Source organism: Rhipicephalus sanguineus, chromosome 3, assembly GCF_013339695.2.
Source record: "Rhipicephalus sanguineus isolate Rsan-2018 chromosome 3, BIME_Rsan_1.4, whole genome shotgun sequence".
Classification (NCBI taxonomy): domain Eukaryota; kingdom Metazoa; phylum Arthropoda; class Arachnida; order Ixodida; family Ixodidae; genus Rhipicephalus; species Rhipicephalus sanguineus.
In genome coordinates, this window is record NC_051178.1 from 210,904,387 (window position 1) to 210,930,701 (window position 26,315).

General features: G+C 45.1%; 2 protein-coding genes across 2 annotated transcripts in view; one reads left to right on the top strand and one right to left on the bottom strand.

The window, feature by feature from the left end:
• LOC125757756 (integrator complex subunit 6-like) overlaps nt 1-19,417 on the top strand; it is a 45,578-nt gene extending 26,161 nt beyond the window's left edge. Inside the window, 1 exon segment of the mRNA XM_049413872.1 lies at nt 17,663-19,417. Coding sequence (XP_049269829.1) covers nt 17,663-17,838 — 176 coding nt within the window. The 3' untranslated portion in view covers nt 17,839-19,417.
• Nucleotides 17,860-25,512, bottom strand: LOC119388223 (transmembrane protein 256 homolog). The gene is made up of 3 exons (XM_037655889.2): nt 25,163-25,512; nt 24,145-24,266; nt 17,860-18,029 (listed from the first exon to the last, which is right to left on the bottom strand). Exons 1-3 carry the CDS (start codon nt 25,386-25,388, stop codon nt 17,886-17,888), a joined length of 492 nt encoding a protein of 163 aa, XP_037511817.1. The 5' UTR covers nt 25,389-25,512; the 3' UTR covers nt 17,860-17,885.
• Nucleotides 25,513-26,315: the final 803 nt, after the last annotated feature.

A 26,315-nucleotide genomic window follows, 5' to 3' on the forward strand; every position in this document is an offset into this window, starting at 1 on the left:
CCAGTTTGAGGAACCGTCTGCTAGCTAGTTGTAACTGTTGCAGGTTAAACTTGGCAACATCACTTTACGTGCACATGCACACACAGACACAGAGAGAGAGTGATTAGGAAAATACAGTAAAAGCTCGTTAATTCGGATTTCTAGGGACCGGAAAAAATGTCCGAATTAACCGAATGTCCGAATTATCGAATGGTCGAAATAAACACAATAAATGCACGAGTTTTTTCAACATACCTTTACTTAACAAAGTAATCGCGGATGCTTGTCTGTTTTCGAGCAGATATTCACGCGGACACAATTTTTCTGAGCCCTTCAAGGAGCTCAGCAGCTTGCATGATGTCTGCAGTGTCCGCAAAAGTTTCACCCGTCATCCACGCTTTTCGGTTGGCACGGTAATCCACGGGAAGATTGTTGATGTTCCTAAAGCAGCGTGGTTTTTGAACCTTTCCGATGAGAAGCAGCAAGCGCTCTGTTCCCGTCACGTTGGCGGCTAAAAGTACGGTTACTTGTTCCTTGCTTCTTTTGCCGCGGATACAAGGATCCCCTTTCATCACTCTTCACTTCTTGTTGGGAGAGCCCATTATTCAGAGCACACAAAATTTCTACTTTGGTGGTGAAGTCCTTGGCCTCGTACTTGGGCTGTTTCGCCGGCGTTGCCATCGGCGGAGAGTGCGGTCACACGAGAAGTCAGCACAAAAGCACCAGCAACGATCAAGCTAAAGGAGCCGTACTGAAACGTTCCTCGATAAATCGGCGGTCAACGATGCAGCACACCAACGGAAACAAAGCAACAAAACCCACATGCGAAAAAAAAGGCGTTCAACCAGTCTCAATCCAAGCAAAGTCGATAATTGATGTCCATGGCGATGCTGCGTTTGAGCTTCACTTTTCTTCCGAATTGTTCTTTTTTCGTTTTCGAGCCTCGCCAGCGGCCCGAAAGTCGCCGAATTATCCGATTTGCGGTCAAATCTGTCCGAAATAACGAGCACCCAGTCTCATAAAGTGATGCGTGTGTTTACAGGGACCAGATGACGTGTCCGAATTAACCGATTTTCCGAATTAACAAGAGTCGAATTAACAAGCTTTTACTGTACAGGACTTCCATGGAAGCATCTGCGCCGTTATTTGACCAAAAATTTGCACTATAGAAGTACGTATTCACTGAGGAAAAAAAAACTGCTGTCCAATCAAGTGTGGCATTATGCTGCAACCTGAGAGCTGGCATGGATTTAGAATTCTCTCCTTAAATGTGTTGTGTCAGTAGGATTCTGTGGGAATCTTCGTGTGTACTTTTGGCATCTGGATATCAGCATTGTAGTGCAGGAACTGCACATTACTATAGTGACAGTGCAGTTACAATTTCTTGCTAGCACCAAGCAGTATATAAATATGAAATACAGTCAACTGTATACAGTCAACTGGACGCCCGATTTTCCGGACATGCTCGAAAATTCGGACGCTTTCGCGGCACCGTCACCAGCCCCATAGATATCAGTGTATTAGAACGTCCGAAATTTTGGACACTGAAACTCTTCCACGTCCGATTCTTTGGACTTTCCGCACAAATTGCAGGTCCGAAAGGCATTATTTGAGGCCCCCACCTCTGCCCAGTCTATCATCTCGTAGGTTCGAACCAGCGCTTTTGCAAGTCGATCTGTTTGCGACAGTACCTGAGTCCGAAAGTCAGCTTCGCCGCAATGCTGAAGTGTTGTGGGGTGAAGCAGACCAGAAATTCACAGGGGCCGCTATCACTGCACCGTGCGGCGATGTCTTTACGGATAAGCAGCGGAAATGCACGGAGGCATGATGGCGGCAGCTAGCAAACGTGCCAGTACAGCTTAATCGCTGACAACCCTTACGATAAGCATCTTCAGTTAACTGCTTGGTAGTGCATGTGACCTAGCGCAGTTGCGTGCATACTGCATGCATTTAATAGGCGAAAACCTAAATGCGCTGCGCCGCCATTCATGCTGCCTCTTTGTGCAAGACCGCTAAGTTCGCCGCACAGACGCGTTGCCTCCACGGATGAAAGCAGCTCGCCATTGCCGTGCCCGTGTGCGGTCAGGAACAAAGTGCGCATAACGAACCGTTTCATGATAAATGCGTGTGTACGATACAGCAACAGTACAGTGATGGCGTCATGTTAGTTGGCGATGTGCTGCTCACAACTAGAAACGATCGGCTTCACACGGGAGCAAATGCTGCGTACCAGCGGAGATTCGGCGATGTGCGTACGCATTCGTTTACATGCACACACGTATTGGGGAAAGCCGGACCAGTCGCCCGCTCTTCCTCCACAGTCTTTGTGTTCCGCATCATCGTTTCCAAACACTCCATGTGAGAGAGCCGTAATCTATCCCGTGCTTTGCTGGTATCAGCGGCGCTCATCACGAGATGCAAACTTGCAAATGGCTTTTGCAGGCGATGTAGTTAAGCGAGGTTCGTGGCAGGTACCGAACTTATTTTTGAGAGCCTGGGCGCACACCAAAATGCCTGATAATTGTACTAGGAGGCATTAAAGCTATTTCTGACATGGCTGTGGCGATTTGACTGCTTGAGTGGAATAAAAGAGCATGAATTCATTTTTTCGGACATTTTTGCGGTCCCTAGGGAGTCCGAAAAATCGGACGTTGACTGTACTGTTTAGTCATATGTGTTACGTCCATTTTCTCTGGTGTAAAGTAAATTCTTTTTTATACAGCGTAGTTATGCTAATGTAGTAGAACCCCCGCTGTTACATCGTTTTCAGCCAGCACAGCTCCCATAGGATAAAATGCATTGGGAACCCCACTGTTACATTGTGAACTGGCATCCTGGTCTGGTCCGAGTTGCCATGGAGAGCGGCTTTGTTGACTTTTTACTAGAGCTGTACGAATAGCAAAATTTTGGCTGAGAAGCGAATTTGAATATTAAGTTTCTGTGCAAATCGAATATTTTTTAAATATTTCTCGAACATCCTTTTAATACTTCCATGCGAAATTACAGGAAAAAGTTGCAGAGGATCCCTAAGCATATTTTTATGAGATATGAACATGAAAGTGTATCTTCTGGCTAGATTGGTGAGGTCCTAGAGGAGTGCTGCAAAGCGGTGTTCCTTAGTTGTCTTATAAAAAATGAGGCAATGCAGAGGCTGAATTGTGTTTCTTTGCATGATTTGGTACAACCAAAATGGTGTCGACAACACCTCACACGTGAGAGGAAAAAACGCTATTTCCTCAACATCTCCTCCTCCCGCTTTATCTTCTGCGAAGGCCCAACTAATGCGGTGTGCAAGGGCGCGCGCTCCCTTTGGGTCGGGAGTTCCTCATTTGAAGTGCGGATTTCCCTCTCTTACTTCGCTGCTGCGAGTGATTTTACGGAAGTTGTGCCAGTGTCAGTACCGGTGGGAGAGATCACGTGTTTTTCGCACACGGCTTTTGTGAATGCCAGACGAATGCGCGCTTTTGCAAATGTGGCTAATTAACGCTTTCATGGTAAAATATCGTACTAACCATGGCCAAACAGAAAACTATTCCTTTTGCACTGTAACTCGCAGCTCTGGCGGCAGCGCGTTGTGCGCAGCTTGAAAACAAAACTGTGCTGTTGGCTGTCACATAGTGGATGTGTAACGAGCAGTATTGCCGCAGGCATGGAAAACTTGATATTTTGCTATTTTTAGTGTGATACTAACGGATTTCTTGGTGCCAAGACATTATTCTGAAAGCACTTTTCGCAAAATGAGTCGATTGAGTACGAAACCGAAACCACGTTTGTGGGATTGGCAACAATTGACCTCCAGAGGCAGATGTGGTGACATCGCCATCACAAAACGGCGACGGAACGCATTTTAAAGCTAGTACTATAGTGTATTACTTCAGGCACTGTAAAGCTAGTCCTCACAGGTTTAGTTCGTGCTCTGCTATGGTCTGTCTGCATCAAGTTTGTTCCCAGGAAAGTGTAAATGGGGATGTGCCCCTTTGATTGTGAAAGCTTACATCAAAGGAAAGTTATTTCTCACGCTGAGGACCGCCATGTTGCATCTATTTGCAATGCCCACAAACTATAGGTGGCACGCTGTGCAATTCAAGATGTCTGCCGGAGGAGGGTCACCCCATCTGCTAGCATATGGACAGATACGCACGGCCTGTGTCGCTTCACTGGAGCACACAAAATGAGCTGTACTCAAATGCATATCATACCCAAACACTTGCCCAAATCATGGGAAGTGCCAAATGCTCGCCACCTTGTCTTTTCCGTGGTGCGCAAGGTTATATTTCATCTCCATAACCGTGCGTCAGTCATGGGCACGTTACCAGTAAAAAGTAACTGTGTTACAGTTACGGTTACCTAAGTAAAAAAAAGTAACTCTTGTTACAGTTACTGTGAAAAAGTAATGTCGTTACTTTTCCATTACTGTATAAAATAAGTGTCACAAATGAAATGATAGGATTTATTTAATAAAAATGTACGAAGGCATGCGGGTAGTCATAATTGCACGTGGTAAAGCCCTAAATGAAAGACACAGCCTTATTGGTCTTTTATACCGTAATAATTATGTCCTTTCTTTTAAAATGAAATTGTTGCTTTTCAAATCCCTGTTTATTTCACATGTGAATTATTGCCAGCTTATATGGGGAACTACCGCACACACAAAGTTAAAAAAGGTCTTTGTTCTTCAAAATAAAGCTTTAAGTCTTATTTACAACTCAGCCAGAGGTCATCCTTCTGCACAGCTCTCCCAAACTGCTGCTATTCCAAAGGCTAGTCCAAAGGTTTAGTGTGTAGAAATTACTCCTAGTTCTTCGATATATTATTTTTTATTTCATTTTTATATCAGTGCTTAACGAAACAGCAGAACTAGGAGAAACTGTTTCCGTGTACCCTTTTCGGCATCTGGAAAAATTCGGAGTAAAGTCTTCACACACCAAGAAGTATGGTGGCCAAATATTAAGAATTACTCTACCCTCTGTTTTAAATGTTTTAGCCCGAAATGATGTTGATATTGATGTATGTTGTAGGTCTGGGCTTCAAGCTTTTTTATGATAAGACTCATATCTGCAATTTTAAACGTGCAATGGCCTTGATGATGATGTATTTTAAGCGCTTATTTTTGCATCTCTTGAAGACTGTATGCGCACATAGTCAATGTTATCATTTCTGTACAGTCGAACACGGATATATCGAACTCGAAGGGGATCACGAATTAGTTCGATATATCAAAATTCGATATAAAAAAATACAAGCCCCGAGACCTTACCAGTGGCGGACGACCACCTACAATCGGTGCATTCAAGAATGACAACTAATTCCGCACACACGATGCAACAGAATGTTTTATTGCGCGAAAAAAAATTGCTTATCTTGGCCTGCTTCTTCGTCTTCGAAATGAAGTTGAAGACGCTGGCTTGATCTTATCGAGGCTGTCCAGGTGCGACAGCCCGGTTCCCTCCATGTTGCCGCAAAAACGGCGAATCAAGCCGAACGCTGCCGCCACTTCAGCGGCGGAGTACACACGTGTAGCTGCCGCCTCATCCGGACGATCTTCGCCGCCACTTGAGCTGTCGGCCTGGGCATCCTGGGTCCCTGCGACCACAGCTACAATATCCTCGTCAGCAAGGCTCGCAACAGCCTGAACATTGCAGTCCGCTTCCACGAAATCGTCCGCAGACACTTCGGGTGGAGCGGCAGCCGGGAAGAAGGATGACAACTCGTGAAACACGTCATCTATACGCTCATCGTCGCTGTCTTCACCGGATTTCGCAAGTTCCGCCATCACCAAGCCTGCCTTGCGGAAGCAGTTGGCCACTGTGTCCGTCCTCACGTCTCGCCAGGCGCCCGTCACCATTTGAATGGCACCAAGCATGTCACCCTTCAGCTCGGTGCCCATGCTGAGGTTGACCAGCAGCCTATCAAGGAGTCGCCTCCTGTAGTCCATCTTGAAGGACTTGATGATGCCCTGGTCGAGAGGTTGCAGCTTCGCTGTCGTGTTGGCCGACAGAAACTTCAGCTCAATGTTTTTGAGCTCGCAGGTGAGCACGCACGCAAAAGAGGAATGCAGTGGTGTGCGACAACTCACGGAAGTGAACTCGGCCAACAAAGCACTCGCGATCAGTCGCGATGGCAGCGATGGCTACCTGGGCTACCTGCGAGGGCAGCAGCGATGTACGAAAGGCGTGAGCTGGGGTTGGCTGAGCAAATATGAAAGGCGCGGGCTGTGGTTGGCCAATCAAAACTCACAAAACAGCAGAAAAAAAAAGAGAAAGAAAAGGCGAAAAGAGGAGGCCGCTGGCTCCTTCGTTCCTGCTCTCCGAGCCGACGGTTACGCGGAGAAAGCATGAGAAAGAAAGAGAGAAAGAAAAGAAAAAAAAAGCCGTTCCGCAAGTTGTAGAACGCGCCCAACAGGAGTACAGTCCGAGCCCTCTCGCCCTCACGTTTTTCGAGCGTGTGGGTGTTGGCTGAGGTGCGGTGCCGCGAAGGTCGCAGGGCGCAGCGAGCGCCGAAGCGCGCCTTCCAGCTTGCGCACCGTTCGATGTATCCGATGGCGGGTAAAAATACCATTCAATATAAACGTGCGAATTTCTATACTTTTACAAAGGATTTTCAAGGGGATAATTTACAAGTTCGATATAGCCGAAAATTCGATATATGTGGGTTTGATATATCCGTGTTCGACTGTATTTGCACAGAATGTGTGTGCTGCCACTGCGTAACACTGAACTGTAACAGGCCGGGAAGCCTAGTCAAGCTCTCCTGAGCTTTTTCTTCCCATGCTCTCTGCTCTGTGAAATGGTAAATAAATGAAATGAAATGAAACCTAAAAGGGAGCCCAACGCAAGCAATCGTTTTGTATGCTTCATACTAGAAGTAAAAAACGTGGTTGATGCACAGGAACAACAGCATTGACTCATGACTACACAGTGGTGTGTAAGTGTACTGCCGTTTAATTTGTCTTAGGTATACTTTTAAACATTATTCCTGGAACATTTAATATGCAATTGTGGCATATTATGCAGCTGGATTAAAGCAAGCAGCAGCATACCTCTCATATTTGCAGCATTGCTTATTTGCTTCCCACATACGCAGGTGCCTCAAAGTGCGCATTGCTTGTGTTCTAACAAGAAGAAAGGACGCCCAGTCACACTAAAATTATGACATTTATGTTTTGTTCAATGGTCACAATAACGCAACTTTATTGCACTGCAAACAGTGAGCACCAAGTTTGCTAATAAGTACAAAACGTGTGCGGACACTACGTGCACTATGTTTTGCCTTATGCTCCGATAAGTTGCCATTACATGTAATATATATGCAGGCATGCGAATTGTAGTGCGATAGATAACTTAGCGATCTGCTCACCGATAACAGGAATAATAGTAGGCACTGCATGTTCACGAAGGAAACTAAACCACAGGAATACTGATTCACGAAAATCCAGCGAGAGCACAGTACCTTGGACCGTTGCCCCAGTTTCTTATCTAGAAGACATGGGTCGCCAAGTGTACGTGTTGCTATTACATCCTTGCACAGCCCATTGTTCCGCGGGTACCGAAGCACTCGGCGTTAATTGTTATCTGCATCGTTCTGTTAGACACCGTACTCAACATGTTCATCAAGATAAACTGCACCTTACAATTCGGCACACAGCAAAAATTAAATTCTCACCACAATAATTCAGAGAATGCACGCAACTGCGGAACACCAAAACACGTGAGGGGGCGTGTCGTCACAGGCTAACTTACATGCACCTTATGACCGCAAGGGCCGCAACTGCACTGAATAGTAACGGCGTTCGCCTCTCAGAGGGCACTAAAGAAAAAGGTTTTTCGTGATAATTAAACACTATCATAAAATCTTTGCACATTGCAGCACGTGGCAATATTGTTCGGGAAATAAATGTAATTCATAAAACATAATGATTACTTCGCCCTTGGATACAACTTGGTTTTTCGCTATTAGTGTTTGTTCCTTCCACATCTAGTCGCGCTTCAATCGCAGCACTCACAACTCTCTTTGCTGATGTTGCTGGCAATAGGTTGTGAACCACTTTTCGCCCGAAGCTTTGCGACCTATTTCGATCGACCTTGGTACGCTGATGCTGGCTCGTGAACGAAGGTGCGGGAAAATAAAACTCCTGAAATCGTGGTTCATTCGCCGCGATGCATCGGCTTGCAACAACAGCCACGGCCATCTACCGGACATTTACAAAGACATGTCTGCCTCGGCTCGTCTCTCTTTTTTTTTTTTTTTGTTGTCAGTATATACTGAGGATGCCGCCTGCATAGGAGGTGAAACGTCTGTCATTTTGTGAATAATTGTTGTGTTAAGTAGCAGTAAACATTTTACGATCAGTTTCAAAGAAGTTTTAAAGGACCCCTGGCACCAAAATTGAAACCTCGAGATATTTGCGTTCTTTGACTTTTCTGTAAATGTGGGCACTTCTGACCGATTATTAATGTCGAACGTTGCCTTTAAGATACTTTAACTTGGTGTTTAAGTAAGCTTGAGTGCTCATCTGAGTTGGCAGCACCTCGCACTGGTATGACGTAGATTGAGGCCCCGCCTGATTTTCCGCGAGTAAGGCAAGTATTGTAGACGTCGCAGAAGATTTGTGGGGCGCACAGAATGCCACTACTGGCACCCGGCAAGGGGTATTGTTCCTCAACCCTCTTGCTCTGTTGTCGGGTGGCTCTCGAGGTAGTTTTCGTGAGGGGACACACGCTTAACAGGTTTAACTCATACCGAGGCACCCGCATCTGTGGAACACCTCAACCCTCTTGCTCTGTTGTCGGGTGGCTCTCGAGGTAGTTTTCGTGAGGGGACACACGCTTAACAGGTTTAACTCATACCGAGGCACCCGCATCGTTTCACTCTACCACGTGCGAGGCCCCGATTTGAAAACTGCGCTTTCAACGTCACCACAGCTTGAGCGCACGTGTTCTTTGGCGCTCCCCCACAAGGGCGCTAGTTTCTTATTTTATTTTAGGCGGGTGTTTTGAAGTGACGCTAAAATGGTCACAATTAACAATGCTAGCATTAATTATACGATATGATAGAGCATTTACGATTCAATTTCGGGATTACCATACACAAAGCTACAAATTACAGTAAAAAGTCATAAACAAAAATTTCGCTGTTAGGGGTCCTTTAAAAGATGTGAACAGATGTAAACTTAGCAAGCTGTTCAGTTGCAACGTGATTGATTTACGACATGTAGTTTACAAGTAAGCTTGAAGTTGCATTAAAGACCAACCTCCGACCTCGGTCTTCTGCAGGAAAAATAATCCTCTTAGTGACCTCCTCTCCTTACTGCGAGGGGAGCCCTATCATGGAAAGTTGAAAGGTCAAGAGCATGGTAAAGAAAAAAGTTTGAAAAAGTGGAAAGCCCTTAACGTCTGCCTTTAACAAGTGTTGCGGTGGGATAATTTTTTTATAAAACAAAAGTAACTAACAGAATTTCCCGTTGCAGTTACTGTGTAAAAAAGTAACCGTGTTACAGTTACAAGTTACTCAAAATAGTAACTAGTTACTGTCCAAGGCTGCCGTGCATCAACTATGCGTTGCGAAATCCTGTGCATGCTACAGGATTTCGAAGTGACGCTGCGTGAACTAGAATTGACATATGAAATAAACGGCACTGCGAGGTAATTACCGAGCCTGCTTGACGGATTTGCTGCAATAATAGGCCGCTACCAAGTAACACAATCACTGTTGCACGGGACTGATGTTTAACGTGACAATAGTTTCTAAACATGTTGTGTCGTCATCACAAGCACGTCTTTATGGTATTCAACATCCCACTTACTAGTGCTTGGGTCACAGCCATGTAATAAAACAGTCATGCTCGGACTCTAGCCATGCTCAGTTCATTTGTCTCGAATGTTGCAAGTTCGATCAGCACCTCGAAACATAAATCTAAAAAAAAAATTCACGCGCATGCTTTTCCCAACCTCGAAGAATTCGACGACGTGAAAATTCGTAGAACAACGCCGTTCAGACGGTACAGAGAAGTTGACTTGCATTGTGGCCGCAACTACACATTTCGTAACTTTAACCGTTTTGCCCACAACAAGCAAGCTCCTTTGGGGGGGGGGGCTTGGAACTTAGATGCTGTGTTTTGACTGTTTGCTCTAAGGGGGGGGGGGTGTCCTCCCCCCTCCCCTTGGCTCCACCCCTGCTGCTGAGGAAAGCACTGACCCCGCAATGTGGCTTGTACTTGGTTTAGTTCACGATAGCAATGGAGCATACACAGCCCCGAATGACTGAATGGTCGCTTGCATTATTCTTAACAGCACTGTTCTGACAAACGATGAAGCGTCTTATTTTAAAGTGTCACCCGTTTGTTATGAATGCTGTGTTATTGTTCAGCTATAAAAGAGGACATCGACAGCTCACGTGACTCCCCATGTACAATATATGTGGGTCTCATGCACTACAAAAACGCCGACAAATGTTGTGTTCAAGCGAAACAGCACAAGCTTCAACAAAAAAGAACCGAAAAGAACATACAATAACACATCACTAACCTACCTGGCAACAGAAAACTTCACGCAGCTGCGATGTATACGCTGCAGGTCATCATTGGCAGCTTGACTTGCCCAGGTTTTTTCACCACGTATTTTCACGAAAACTTAGCATCTGGCGAGAAAGAATTGGGTTTGTCATGTCACGGAGGGCCAGGCTTGTTCACTGATGCACGAAACATGCATAGTCGCAGTGTTTCTTTCTTGCCAGAGTGTTCACAATTGGGAGAGCACATCCGAACAAGGGAGCCGCTGGAGTTTGTCGTCTGCTAACCCTCCTCCAGGAGGTTCTCCTGACATCCACTTGGTGGAGTGACAGTCTATGGGCATTGCAAATTCTGCGTGTTCGAAACCTGTGTGCATGAGTGGTGCAAACCAAGGAAGCAAATCTTCAGCTGCATGTCGACCAAGCAGAGTTTCTACAGACCGAAAATGAGAAAATATCCGGTCCTCGATGACAAGCATGCAGAAGTTCTCAAGCATCTCCGTGTAGACCGAGCTTGTCAAGGTAACAGCCTTAAATTGCCAAGCGATCGAGGCGTATCCAGAAGTGACCTTATAGCCAAAAAAAAGCTGCATCACTGATAGAAAGGAACTGCCACCAGAATAAATTTCACTTTCTATGAAGATGCATTGTGCTTGCCTTTCGTTTTTCTTCTGAACATCAACTGAGGGGCATGCCAGAGCTTTAAAAGATCTTGTTACATTAGGCGATATGCTGTTTGATTTAGAGCTCTCAAAAATTGGGTGTGCATTACATTTGATTAAGTACAGTATAAGCAGATGCCGCACGTCACACTTTTACACTGAACTCTTTCTAGTCTGTGCGCAGTGGTCGAGCTACTTTACCTAAAGTAGCGTCGGAGTGCGGTGAGGGCCGTTAACTTTCGATAGGTCGAAGTTCGTGAGTAGAATAAGGTTTACTTGCATCATTTGGAAACACTGTGATTTAAGTTTCAGGGAATGAAACCATTATATTTATTTTCCGGAACTTTGAATACTTCGAATAGTAAAATTCCAGTGTGAATCGAATCGAATAGCAAACATTATTAGAAAAATATTCGAAAGTTCGAATATTCACACGCTCCTACTTTTTACGCTGCACAATGCAGTCTGACGTCACCCATGGCATGTTTTCAATTCCTGCCAGCAAAAGCATAGACCTGGAGATATAGATTCACTGTTTAAATATGCTGTCTATGACATCACATGACATTAAAATTGGTAAACGTAAGGCCTCCGAAATTTCTTGGTTGTGCTGTCACGTTCGCATGGACTCATCGTTGTCCTTCCTTCATTGGTCTCCCCTGGTCTTCTTGTGCTGTCTGTTTACTTGCAAATTGTCGCATTGGTTGTGCAGGCAAGCTGCATGTGCTTAGCTCATTCAGACCTCCAACTGTTGGTACCAACGGAATTGCATACAATGAGCACGTTTCTGTGGATAGCGCTGCTCTCGCCTCGGCGGTTCTATCTGTCGACGAGATCGTGGCTGAGCATGCCAACGCGTGCAGCAGAGACAAAGATTGGAAGGAGGGGTTGTATTCTCAGACAATCGCTTTCGAAGATACTTTCACTTCTACAAGCCACACCAACACACCAATCTGGCACTGTGCTGAGACAGTAAACCAAGAACGTTATTGCTCGCAGACGCTGGTGTGTCTGACGATTATCTCGCAATAGCAAAAGTATTGCTGTGTGTGGTTGCTTTCGGATACCGCCCCAGCTGCCAGAGCAGATGTTTTCATTAGCCATAAAGGCGCCAGATTTAGTTAGAAGAAATGTACACCTAAGTGACCGTGGCAAAAGCCACACGGCACTGCAGGTGTCTAATTATGACAAAAGGTTAGTCTCAAGTCAGTAATTTGTACCAACTACCCCAATTCTTATCTAGCACTGCAGTTGCTCACCTTATGCTGATCAGCTGTGAAAAAAAATTGCATTAGCCAATGTTGAACAATTTTTTTTTATGCAAAAGCATTGAAGTAAAATTGTGTTCATTTCATAATTACCTTGGCTTTCTTGTCTGTTAGTTCTAATTAATGTAATGTCTAGCAAAAAAGGCGAGCCCTTAAAATTTTCCTTCTTTCGTTCTTTCATAACTACTGTCATTTTTCCCATTTCCCGGCTGTTGCGTTTCCCAGCTCCTATGCTTTCTTTTTTTTAATGGTCGCCTGAAAAACGTATCAGCGGGTTTTTAGTGGAGTATCGTAATGCTACAGCAGACTTGTGCATGTTACTGAAAAAAGTAACAGATTACAATTACAATTGCTTCACTGTAAAAAGTAACCAATTACAATTATAATTACAGCCTCAAAAAAGTACTTGAAAAAGTACTTTAGAGGAATTGAGTACTTCCCATGTTACTTTGCATAAAACTTTTTTTCACAGTAGCACATATACAGTAGAACCTCGTTGATACGTTTCCGAAAAAAACGCGGAAAATAAACGTACAATCCGGGAAAACGTACGATCCGAATTCAGTAAAAATTGAGGCTGACAAGGTGCGAGGGCAAAAAACATTTATTTCTCAAAAAACATGGAAGGACTCTTCGATTTTCGAACTCCTGGCATCTCGCTGGCAGCCAGAGGTCAGCCACCTAGTTCCGGTCCGGACCGAAAATAACGTCGTGGTCACGTGTATTGAAATCCTGAGACAACCCGAATATTGCAGCATCGAACTCTGACAACCAGCGAAGACGCTGGTTGCCTCGAGCACAGGAACACGCGTCAACGCGTCCCGAAAAAAAAGGCGCGACGTCACCGTCATCTGTAATCTAAACGCGAAGGCGCCTAAAGGCCGCCAAGATTCGCGCGCACTATCTCGGAGGCAACGACGCACCGTTGATGGTTGCACAGCGCATATGCCCGCGCCTGCCGGGTCTTCCGCGACAGCGCTGGGCAGCACCCCTTCGTACTTGTGCGTTGGTGTACATTCGTATCAAACGTCGCAGGGTGCAAATCGCTTCCCAACAACCGTACTCCAATACATTGCGGGCTAATGGGCCTTGGCCGGGACCACAGAAAAATTCGTATCACCCCGAAATTCGTACGAGCCGTGATCGTATCACCGAGGTTTCACTGTATTAGGTTATTTTTAATTTTCGCGATTTCGAGCGTAGGAGCCGGGAAATCGTACTAAGCGGGAACGTATCAACGAGGTTCTACTGTATACACTAATAGTGTGGCATCAGTAGCGAGGCTGCTGGTAAATCAAGCCGGAAATATTGGTACCTGCACGCACTTTCCTCAAATTTTCGTGTGAAATTCTAAAGCACAGTAGCGTGGCATAAATAGCGAGGCCACCGGTAAATTGAATCAGGAAAATCGGTACCTGCACATAGCTCAAATTTTCATGTCAAATTGCAAGTTGTGCTTTGAAATTCGGCACGAAAATTGGAGGTATGTAGGTGCAGGCGGAGGAAATAACTTTTATTTTAGACGGCAAGATTGGGAAGGATGGGCTTCCTTCCCTAGGTGGCAGCCATGAGTCCATGTGCTCTGGCGGCATCTTCGGCTTGCCAAAGGACTTGGAGTTCCACTTCTGGCTCTGCGCTTAGCAGTGCAGTCTCCCACTGTTCTCCGTTAATGAATGTTCTATCTTGCCCTGGCACTCTGAGGCAAGCCCACAATATATGATTCAGGTCCGCCCTTCGATTACAAAACCTACACATATCGGAGTATAACTCCGGGTAGTAGTAGTGATACGCGACCGGATGCCTGCTGCTTGCTTAGCGAAGTGTGTGCCGGGGGAAAGCAGGCCCTTCCTAGCCTGTAGTGTTGTGTAATCTCCTCGTAACTAACCATGCGGTCTCTCTCCGTCCCAGGGCTTCGTGCTGCGCCTGTTCGGCCCGCCAATTCTAGAGCCAGGTCATGCGCGATTTCGTTCCCGGGGAGGGAGGAGTGAGCTGCGCCCATATAACATGAACAAGCCACTCGGTGCGAAAGTTGGCTAGAATTCTTAGCGCTTCCGGCGAGATCCTTCCGTTTACATAATTTTTAACAGCGATTTTGGAGTCGCTGATTATGACGTGGGCTTTTGTGCAGGCTAGTGCTATTTCTATAGCCACCTCCTCCGCCACTTCTGCCTTTCCTGTACGTATAGTGCCACTGACCTTGGAGTCCCCTTGAATATTCGTTGCTACTATGGCCACGTTTCGGCTATTCTCATATGCTGCTGCATCTACATAGATCACATCCCGATCGTTGCTGAATCTTTTATGGTACCAATTTTATCGTTCAATTTATCGACGGCCTCGCTGTTTATGCCATGCTGTACTTTAAGTAGGTATTGTGCAGTTGTACATTTAATGCTTTTTGTCTTCTACACCTTGTTCAGTTTCAGCAGCTGTTGTCTCTCGAAGTTTAGTTTGGGTCGGTCATTTTCTCGTGTTTCCTCATGAGGGCGTCCACTGCAACACTGAAGACCCTCTCCACATACGCACTAGAGGGAAGTGTGGTGTTGCACTGTTGGAACACTTTGTGCACCAGTTTGTAATTGCACAGCATTTCGATGCATGCCTCTGAGTCATCCAGGAAGCAACATGCTTCAGCTTCATTGCTGTTGGTACTTGAAGGTGCTGCAGACAGTGAAAACCTGAAAAAATCGTCTGTGGGCAAATTCATGGGAACATCCAAGGAATTTCTAATCTCGTAATCAATTACAGAAAAAAAAAAGTAATTGCATTACAAGTAATCCATAACTCGAAACATGGTACACAAAAGTCTGCGCTACAGTCAGTACACCATATGAATGGGGGATGGTCCTCTGGTCTGTCTGAAATAATGTTTTCTTCTCACATGTTGCTTCATTTTAGTACCAGTGTGTATAGGCAAACTGAGCACCCCACCCCGCTTTCTTTTTTCTTTTTAAAGACGATAGTCTTTCTTGGGGAACTTAAAGGGGCCCTCTAACACTCTTCAACCCCCCATTTTTTACTCGTGGATTGCGTAGAAGTACGGACGAACTAGTGCAGCAAGAACGGCAGCGATAGCGGCACGCAGTACGAAGTTATTCAATTTAGAAAATTCAAAATACAAGAAAAAAAATGCCTACCCTCAACTCGATTTTCGCGGGGTCACGTGACCACATTTCACTCTCTGCTGTGACGTCGGATGGCGCTCCAATGAAATGGGCTGAAAGCTCTTACGTAGGGGAAGCTCGCACACCATTGTTGCTTCTCCTTTCCAACGCATTGTTGACGTCGTTGCCATAGTAGCAAACGTGGTTCCTGAAACCTGACTTGTCAGAACTTGAGCGGGCGCTACTGCTTCGAAGCGAGGCTGGGGAGACTTTGTCTGCTGTTCCTTACAACGACATTCCGTGTCATTCCCTCTTCTAATTCTGAGAAGGGAATTTGTGGAGCGGCATGGGCAGTTAAACACGGTCGCCCCTACGTGGGTTGTTCGGTGAGCAGCCCGACGAGTTACAAGTGTGCAGCGACAACAATTCAACGAAGAGGATTACTTGCACCGTTTCAACAACAATCATGAGCCTACAGCATATGCGGAAAGAGGCAGCTCGCAAACGTACAGACGCAAAAAGAAGGAAGAGGGGCAAGCGTTTCATATGGACATCCGACCGGCGCAGGCAAAAAAAAAAAAAAGAAAGCCAGAGCAACCAGAGGCGAAATGGCAACCGGCGCCTCTGTCGTACTTTGTGGGTGTAGTGATATTTTTTGTTGCGACGGCGGCTATTTGGAGTTCATTGAAAAAGCGCAGAAAAGAAAAACGAAACACAATAGTAATCTCAACTTTGATGCAACGCCGTTATTACTTCTAACGTTACATTTATCCAATCATAGGCCAGCGCTCATCTTCGTCATTTCCGCCCGCAATAGTTCTGGCAAGCGCCACTACGCGCTGATGCGGTCAGCAGCGATGTAGCGACTTCAACGCGTGATTAAAATACTAAATAATTTGATATCGGTGCTTAAACTTATGCCAAAATTATCCCCAGCTATCAGTCTACGCAACCCGCAAGTAAAAAATGGGGGATTGAATAGTGTTGGAGGGCCCCTTTAAACGCAGAAATTTTGGTCTGTCTGTCTGTCACCCGATTCAACCACCCGGCCAAAGTTGAACCACCTTCCGAACGCCCAGCCAACTTGAACAGGTGGCTAGATTCATACTTGTGTACATTGTCGATCAAAAAGCAAACATTACGCATATCTGTGGCACAACATCACTAGGTAAGTATTAGGTGGTGTGTTACTTTAACAGAAAATACATAGATACGTAATTATAAAGACCCTAGTTTCTTAAGCTGCGCTGAAAGTCCGACTACGCTGAAAATGCGACGCTATGCACGGCGACGAACGCCCTCTGCTACGGAGGAAAGAAACCCTCTGCACAAGCTCATGTTTCCCGAGGTATTGCCAGATGGCGCCCATATTTCACGCAGCATAGAGTTACTGCATATGCTACTTTTAGGTAGCAGAGTTGCGCATCCGTCTTCCAAATGCCACTAGCAACCAAGCGTTGTGGAGAAGCTGACGCCCGGGTCAATTCTCGTATTTCTCGATCGCACCGCTGCAGCGAACTGGATTGACACTAGTCATTCACAGTAAAGTTAATCACCGGTCTTCGACACGCCAGACTTGCCGATCGGTGACCCAGTAGGCATGTCGCCTGCAAAAATGAAGCGCATCTTCGCCGCATAGCTGTGGTTGCTAGCCAGACCTATGCGCAACTCTGCTACTGAAAGGTAGCATATACAGTAACTCTAACGCAGCGCTCGTCTATAGTCTTTCGACGGCATTTGCAGCGAAGCACGCAGATACGCGGCCAATTTTTTTGTCAAAGAAATTATCATAAGTCTTCTGAGGCTTCTCAGTGCGCATTAAATTAGGTATGATCATCTGTACACTTTAGAGCACTGGGCTGTGGAGAGAAGGGTAGCACTAGTAATGTTCAAGGCACCAGCCTGTAATGCAGAGATACCCTAGATTTCTCAGCATTGGAGTGCACCATTTCAGCACTCTTGACAGAAGTGTGGACTACTGTGTTTTTTCTATGCGGATGCTGCATACAGAATGCAGCCACCATGGCTGGGAATCAATCTCATGTCGCTTTAGTAACAGACTGTCATAGCCACTGAGCCATCGCAATGGCCATAGTAACAGAGGACACCTGTTGATGTGGGTGATTTCCTTTCCTTTTTGCAGACTTTGAGCGTCTCTTTGAGCTGCTGGGCCTAGTGCAGGGAGGCCTGGAAACACAGGTGTGCATGGTGCGCCATGTGATCCACGAAGCGGGACGTTTCAAGCGCCGCCTGCTCATGCAGATGCTGCAGGACTTTGAGCAGCGGCTGGTTGATGCAGCTGCCTTTCCGTCAGCTTAGTAGCATGTTTGGCACACGACAGTCTGTTTTACGCGCTTTTATTTTGATCACAAGAGGATGCTCAGCCAGGCCAGGATGAGCACCGTGCCACCAAAGGGGGCACCGTACTTGACCGATGGGTTGCCCGTCAGGGCGTATGCGTAGCACGAGCCACAGAAAAGGCCCATGCCCACCAAGAGGAGACTGCCCACCTGCAAACGAAAATCAAGTTACTGAATTGGGTTTAGGCAGTTTATGAAGTTGTTTTGTTACTATTTCAATTGCCTTTGTGCACGCCAGTGTCTGCTTTGCAAGTACTGTACAAAACGAGTTCTGAAATTGGGCCAACTCAGAAAGCGACAGAATGTGCTTGTTGTTGAGTACTCTCTGAAAGACATGGCTGTGAACTTGCCACTATCATCACTTATGGCTTATTTTTCTGGTCTCTCTGTATGTCCTTCAGTTCAAGTTTTTGGGGGGGTTATTTCATGTTTACCTTCTCTGCCCTGTCCATGAGCTCTGACATTTTTCTTTGTGATAGTTGCAACGCAATGCAAAGTGGCTGGACACTGCACACCAACGACACAATAGACCAGAATTTTCTATCTGCAATGTTTAGTCGCATTCATTAATGCATAAATTAGTTTTTGTCACCAGTTCAGTACCAGTAAAATCAGTTGCAATTTCTCTTCTTTTTTCATGATGGCTCATCAGGAAGTGAACCCAGTCTAGGGTCCACATTTTTCAGCAATAACGGTCATGACCAGCAGCTGATTCAACCAGTTTCTGCAATGAAAGTGACTTCTCAGTTCAGTCGTAACTATTTAAAAGCAGTCAGTGATGTTTTCAAGGATAAGAGTGTGACATTTCCGTACACATCATGGTGTCCCACAGTCCTTGAGAACAATTTCCTTTTACGGATGTGAAGACTACAGTTATAGTACTTTTGATCATAAACTGCATATTCAGTTAGCATTGAGTGGTCTAGCGGTGAGATGCAATGACAGTTTTAATATAAGGAAAAACAGTGTACCAGACAAGTCACTGTGGTATGCTTTGTCTTTTCAGTCTTCAGCAGTTTAGTTTAATGTATGTGTACTCCTGTCTTTCCTATTTAACAGTGTGTGCAGTGTTTTTTGCTACTGTTCCCATCCAGAAGCAACCTGCCCATCTAAAGTGCCCGGTTATGTAAATATTATATGTTCCCCAGCTCTCTTGCTATGTGCTCTTATTTGTACAGCTGCATTATCACCAGTATATTTCATTTTTATAAGATGGGAAGGAAGTTGCTGGTTGAAATAACTTTGGCCAGGCATACAAAGCATGGGGTTTCCATTGTACAGCGCACATGCACTGCCTTTCATGGGGGCACTCTCATTGCCATCTCTGTACTTACTGGGTTGATGACTGCTTACTTTTTGTATATAGCAGCGTCATTGGGTTTGAGTAGGTCTCATATATTTCTGTTTCCTCACTCAAGATAGCTGTACATAAGAGGCTGCTAACAATCATTATGTCTTCAGCAGCAAGGCCAAGAACGAATTGTGTCATGTACAAAGTATATAAACATCAATGTGTGCCTATGTGTCATTTCATCAGAAGTGTGAATAGGGATTTGTTTACACCATGTTTTACGTGCCCTCTCTCAAGTATTCCTTTCACGTGAGGTTTGCTCTTGACTGCATGGACAGTGAAAACTGCGATACTAGGGTAGCACTAAATTTTCATTTTGATGGGTCTCTCAGATTACTGTGTTTGAAGCAAACCAAATTGCATCTTTCGTGTTCTTTTTCCTCAAAAGGCACAATTAGAAGGAACACATGATGAAAAAGGTTAAAGTAGGTTCTCTTTCCCTTGGCAATCTGCCTCTATCACGATGCCGTGGGGCATGCGCCCTTTTTCCCCTCGGGGAAAGGTCGTGCACCACCCCTTCATCTCAGTGGCTTTCGTTCTGGCAATACCGGCTGTCCTGGCCCCTACCAAAACGGTAGAAGGCAGGACAGGAAAATGAAAAAGGCGAATTCTCTATGCTCAAAACTTGCAGGCTTGTGTTTGTTGAGGTAAACTCTTCTTCAAGGCCTTAAAATGGAGGACAAATTCAAGTGCACATCTTATCCTGTCAAATATTTTTTGCCTTTATGTGCATCAGATTACCTGAAATTGTATTTCAAGCTTTGTGTCCATTTTTTTTTATGGATAAAATGTTTCAAGCATCAGCATTGCTGTAAGGCACATTACTGTTTACATGGACATTTTGGTTGAAAAAACAATAAATGTTTTGCTACAAATTGCTGTTAGAAGCACGTATCCTTACTAAGATATTTCCGAATAAAAGCACAATCTTTCACCTCACGTTCTCGAAGCAGCATTATGCATCAAGTACACATGTTGAAGGACTTAATTCATTGTTGGGGTTTAACGTCCCAAAACCACGATATGATTATTAGGGACACCGTAGTGGAGGTTTCCAGAAATTTCAACCACCTGGGGTTCTTTAACGTGCACCTAAATCTAAGTACACGGGCCTCAAACATTTTCGCCTCTATAGAAAATGCAGCCGCGGCGGCCAAGATTTGATCTCGCGACCTTCTGGTCAGCAGTCGAGCACCAGACCACCGTGGCGGGTGACATGTTGAAGGAGTGGAAATATGCTGCATGCTCAGACAGCATATAAGTGCCACAACAGCAAGAACAGTCTTTTAATGGTCTTATTATGCTTGAATACATAATGTACGTGCTGAGAATTCTTGTGTAAAAATGTTAAATCTTTCCCGTGCAGTGTGCTGGCTTATGAGCTTTTCTATGATTACTATCAGTTTAAAAAGAAATCGGCAATTTACACGTATGATTTCACTGCACCATTTTTTTTATAATAGGACAATAGCTTAGATACTGATTGCAATAATCTTGAAGAAGCTTCTTATAAGCGAAATTCAGAGAAATGATGCATGGCATCCCTGAAAGAAGAGGGAACTCCATAGTTAAGGGTGTGCATGTGGAAAAGGCATAAATCCAATTAGGCGTCCCTGCTCATTACTCTAAGTGCTTCTGATACAACAGGCCCGTGGTGTCATATGCTTCCTACAGCATGCAGCATTCCCCTATAAGAATGGTTTATTATACCGATGCGACTCTGGCTATAAGAGATGCTGTAGTGTAGGGCTTCGGAGGGCACTGAAATTGCACAGTATGTAGGCCTCTAGCATTTTACTTCCTTTGAAACCAGACTGCCGTGGTCATGGAATAATCAAATTCACTGCATTAAAGGACCCCTGACAGCGAAAGTTTTGTTCTTGACTTTTTACTGTAATTTGTACTTTTAGCTTTGTGTTTGGTAATCCTGAATTTGAATCATAAATGCTCTAACGTATCGTATAATTGATGTTAGCATCGTTAATTGTGACCATCTTAGCCTCACTTTGAGACGCCTGCCTGAAATCGTAAGAAACTAGGGCTCCACTGCGGGGGAGTGCCTAAGATCATGTGCACTCAAACTGTGGCGACGTTGAAAGCGCAGTTTTCAAATCGGGGCCCCGCACATGGTAAAGACAAACGATGTGGGTGCTTCGGTATGAGTTGAGCCTGTTAAGCGCAGTGTCCCCTCAAGATAAAGAAAACCATTCCTGGCCTAAGTGGCCAGAACTATCTTGAGAGTAGCCTAACAACAGAGTGAAAGGGGTGAGAAACAATAGCACTCACCGAGTGCCAATCGTGGTACTGTGTGAACGTCACAGAAGGCCCCTATCTACGCCATAGTAGTGGCGATGTCGCCAGGTGCTGCCAACTCAGATGAGCACTCACGTTTACTTTAAAACCAAATTAAAATATCTTAAATGCAACGTTCGCCACTAATGATCGGTCAGTAGTGCCCACGTATACATGGCAATCAAACAACACAAACATCTCGAGATATCAATTTTGATGTCAGGGGTCCTTTAAATATATACTAAAAGCATGAACATCTGCATAGGGTGTTAAGTGTATAGCTCTATTAATACAGCAGACTCCAGATAAGCAGAACCTGTTTAATGCAATGATAGTATCAACCTGCAAGGAAAATTGGTTGTGCACAAGGCATAACTGGTTAAACGGTATCAACTTCAGTTGGACACCCATCGGAACAATGTTGGCAAACTCTGGTTAAAGAGATTGTGAACTATGGGTGAATGGAATGTTAACCAAAATTACTGTCCACCTCATCAGCATATGGAGCAAGAAAAGTCTAACGTGAGTGGCGAAAATCCAATCCAGTGGGCAGCTGAAGTAAAGACGTAAACGTTGCCATGGCTTTTTTTTTTTTTTTTTCATTACATGAATATTGCTAGGCTAGTAATGATCCCAGAGGAGGGAGAGAGCACTACAGAGTATATATTACTTTGTAGTCTGGTTACCAATGCTCCTTTGATCACCCCATCAAGAATAAGAGACCTCACCCCGTTACCTGCTCTGAGAAGACAGTTAAAAATATAAGTGAAGTTTATGGTGGAAACTATTATTCCAGTAAAAAAGCTACAGAAGTTACTGTAGCAGTGCGCCCTGTTTTTTATTATACGGCAAGAGATGCTGTTGAGAAAGTCTGCCATTCTATCTTAAAATGTCACAACTGCAAGGGATTATTGCATATAAAATAGCCTTGTGAAAAAGAAGCTACACTTTTAGAAGGGGAGTGAAATAAGACTTGCTTTTTACTGCAGCACTAATGAAACTGATACAAAACAACTGACATAATTTTTGAAAATTTCAGCAATGTTCAGGGGGGAGGTGGCTTTTGACAGTACTTTATTAAGCTAGGATGATCATAGCTTCAGTTATTTTGTATTTTCATGTGCTGATATCAAATAGGAACTTATTTTCTATGTACACTGTACCACTAATTTTAAAATTAGTTATTAACTAAAGCATCATTTGACCACATTTTAATTGAACAAGCAGCACAGATCTTGCTGTATTAAATTTCATTGACTTCTACACACATTAGGAGTGCAACGAGCATAGTTTTATGGTTCTAGCTTTCCTAGAACAAAAGTTACGAAACTTCACGTTCTCACTTGAATGACTGCAAGAATGTGTTTCTTATTTCACCCTTTCTAAACATTTACGATTTCCGTAAATAGCAGTTGACACCCTTTTGCAGTCTCTAAACATTCAGCTTTTTAGCACAATAAAAATGATTGAGTGTTCCAAGGCTTAGAAGAGCTTGTCAGTAGATTAACTCAAGAGTATGACACCGACATTTTGGTCGGTGTCCGGATCCTATTTTTTAATATTTGTCAGTAGATCGTAAGGTTATGAAAGAAACGCAACAAAGAAAATAGCCAAAAACAAAACTCTCTCGAGTCACCGACATGATATAAAAGGCTGTTATGGCTAGGGTGCATGAAAATTGGTGAGGTTATGCATCAATGATCAGAATCCAGGAATGAAATTTACGAAAAATCAATTTTTTTTTTCGAATTATTGCTCCTATAAAACAGCCTCACTGACCCCCCCCCCCCTCCCCGAGCTTGTAGAAGTGCAGACATGCCACAATATACGTTTTGGCATTTCATTTTGCGTGTGAGCAAGAATTACATTTCACCGAGGCCAATGAAATAGCTGCGCAGTCAAGGCATGGGGAATTGTTTCAGCTGATCAGGCTACGTCAAGATAGTGCGACATTGCTGTCAATGCAACTTAAATTCAGTTCATTTCAGTGTGCCATGCAGAACTTTGCTGCAGCGTCATCTTGCTGTCAAGGACAAGTGGGTATTTCTGGGATTAAAAGGAATTTCAAGAAATAAACTCTAAACATAAGCTTTGTTTGCATGACAGCTTGTGTGTCTTTCTCAGTCGGCCAGTTGCAAATTTAAGTCTGTGGAAGATTCCTGGAAACGATGGCATGACATTCTCTATATGTATTCTGTGTTTTGTATATTCTTTGCTTACACTTAAATGACCCTAGAATGTTGCAGAAAACTGAATCCGCAATTGTCATAACTGGTCATTATGTTCAGAAGTACTGAAACCAGAAACGAACCTGCCATATCCTATTATGGCAGCAGAATATATAACGCACATGATGGGATATTTAGATGACAGAAGCTGACAGGGGCTGAAGCGTTTTACACAAAGCACTGTGCTTATTAACACTTGAGGTGTTGTATGACAACCTTAATGAAAACCAGCAGGTAATGAAGACAAGGAAGGTATAGGGGATGCTAATTGTGCAGTTTTAAGTGTATTGTAGTAATTGTGATATAGATGTGAAGAAAGCAAAGTGGACAAAAAAACTTGCCACCGGCAGGAGCCGAACCTGCCGGCGGTGTTGTATGCAGCAAATGCACTGACCAGTGCTGGACGTCTCGTCAGTGGGACACCCAGCAGTGCCAACGTGTGTAAGAAGTGGTAGTGGTTGGCACGGTCGTATGCCTCCTTCAGCTCTTCCGGTACATCGTCTCGCTTGAACAGTGCTGCATGATGGAGGAGTTGTGAATCAGATTGGTCTAGTGAAAGACTAATGTTCACTTCGTGCGCGTGTTGCAGCTTGACTGCCCTACTGCCAAGCATCAAGCTTGCTTGCTATGCAATGCGCAGGGCAAGAGGAGGAGGGAAATGCAGGGAGGTCAACCAGTCGTGTGTCAGTTTTACTACCGTAACCTGGGGGAAAGGTAGAGCCTGTCCATTACATACCTGCGGTAATCACTTAGCCAAGTTGATTTTCAAAACAGCAGCAATGCCCAAATCGCTGGCCTGCGATGTGTTGGGCTATGGTCCAGAGATCTTTTCCTCTGAAAATGGTCTCTTGTATAGTTCGTTCAACACAGTGCGAATAACACTGCAGCCTGTCACAAAGCGATCACAAAAACATTATGTGCTCTATGGCATCTTCATTGTTGCAGGAGTCGCATCTGCAGCTGTCTGACAACCCAGGCTAGTCTCATGGGATTTGCATTTCACTAACCAGAACTGAGCACCAGACGGATCACATAATCGTAAGTAGGCAAGCTCGAATGACGATTTTGAAGAGCAACTGGATAAAGAAGGGGGTGGAGCTGCGCGAAGAATACTCTCGCGGTCTTGCGTTAAAAGCGGACAGAAAGACGCTGGCGTTTTTCTGTCCGCTCCGCAAAGGGCGGATGGCCTTCAGCCGGTCTCTCATTGGCTCCTCACACTGAGCAGCCAATGAGAGACTAGCGGAAGGTCATTCACCTTGTGCGGGGTGTCCGTGCGGCCTGAGCGGGCCCTTTACCAGGGTCCCTTTCGGCACCACATTCACCGCTCAGCAGCTGCGCGCAAGGTGCCAGCACAACATCGTGTCAAACCAATCGTGCCGTCATGGAAGTTCCGATCGAAGGTCAAGCCGTACCGTGTGCGCCGTATGCACCGAGGGCGACGGCTAGTGCTCCCGACAGTCCCGCGAGCCGCACGAAGCCGCCGCCACTCTTGACGAGCTGGCACGCCCACGAGGGCGGCTTCGAGAGTTCGTGCGGAGGAGGGCTTGCATGGGACGGCGCTCCAGGCGTGTAGCCGCGCACGTACCGGGTCACGAAGTTGTCGGTCACCGCATCCGACACATACGTGATGAACTTCATTATTGTGAACGGCGGCCGATAAGTTCTTCGGGAACTCGGCACTAGATTTGTCGTTTTCCTGCAGAACCACCAGCAGTAAGCACGTTCACGTCGTGCCCACCCTCCGTTCACGTTAGACTCGCACCAGCTGTTTCCGGATACCGTTCTGGATCGGATAAAAGAAAAAGGTTTTGTGAATATAAAACCAGATGAATTTTGTAGAAAAAAAAAAGAAAAGGCACTTTCACTTTAAAACTCTCCTATCGAAAGCGTAATCAGCAGTAATCGAAAAATGTGCGCAGTTGGAGGCTTCAAGGGTTTATCATGAAAATCAATCCAAAACCGAAAGTTAACGCATAGAGAAATGATACCGTTTAACAAGGTGCTGGTTGTTGTAGTGTGACCATAAGTTTTAGTGCATACGGCTTCAATGTCACTGTGCTTAGGAAGGGGGAAAAAAAATCACCGCCCAAGCACTTCGTACAGATGATTAACAGGGGCGGCGCCAGCGGGGCCTGGTGGAGCAACAGCCCCCCTTCACCCTCCCAACCCCTAACGCTCAAGCACACACACACACACGCGCAAAATTTCGTCTATCCTCTCAAGAGCTAGCACATTAAAAACACAAGGCATAAGTTCTCCGTCTCCCTGTCCCCATTCAGGAACTCACTTGTAGTGAGTGCCCCTCCTCACCCCCCTCCCAGGAACACCTCCATGTTCTGGAGTGGAGGTCCCACTCCAGAACACGCGAGCGGGTGAAGCCTGGGAAACCGGTTGGCGGCCATCTTGCTCCAGGCAAGAGGGCGTTTCAGCCGAATTTTTTTTATGTCCTGCAAGATTGAAGAAGGCAGTTTTTTACGCCATAATACATGGGCTGAAGCGTACCTGATTCCCGAAATGAAGCACATGGTGGAGTTAATATAAGTGGTACATAAAATTTCATTCAGC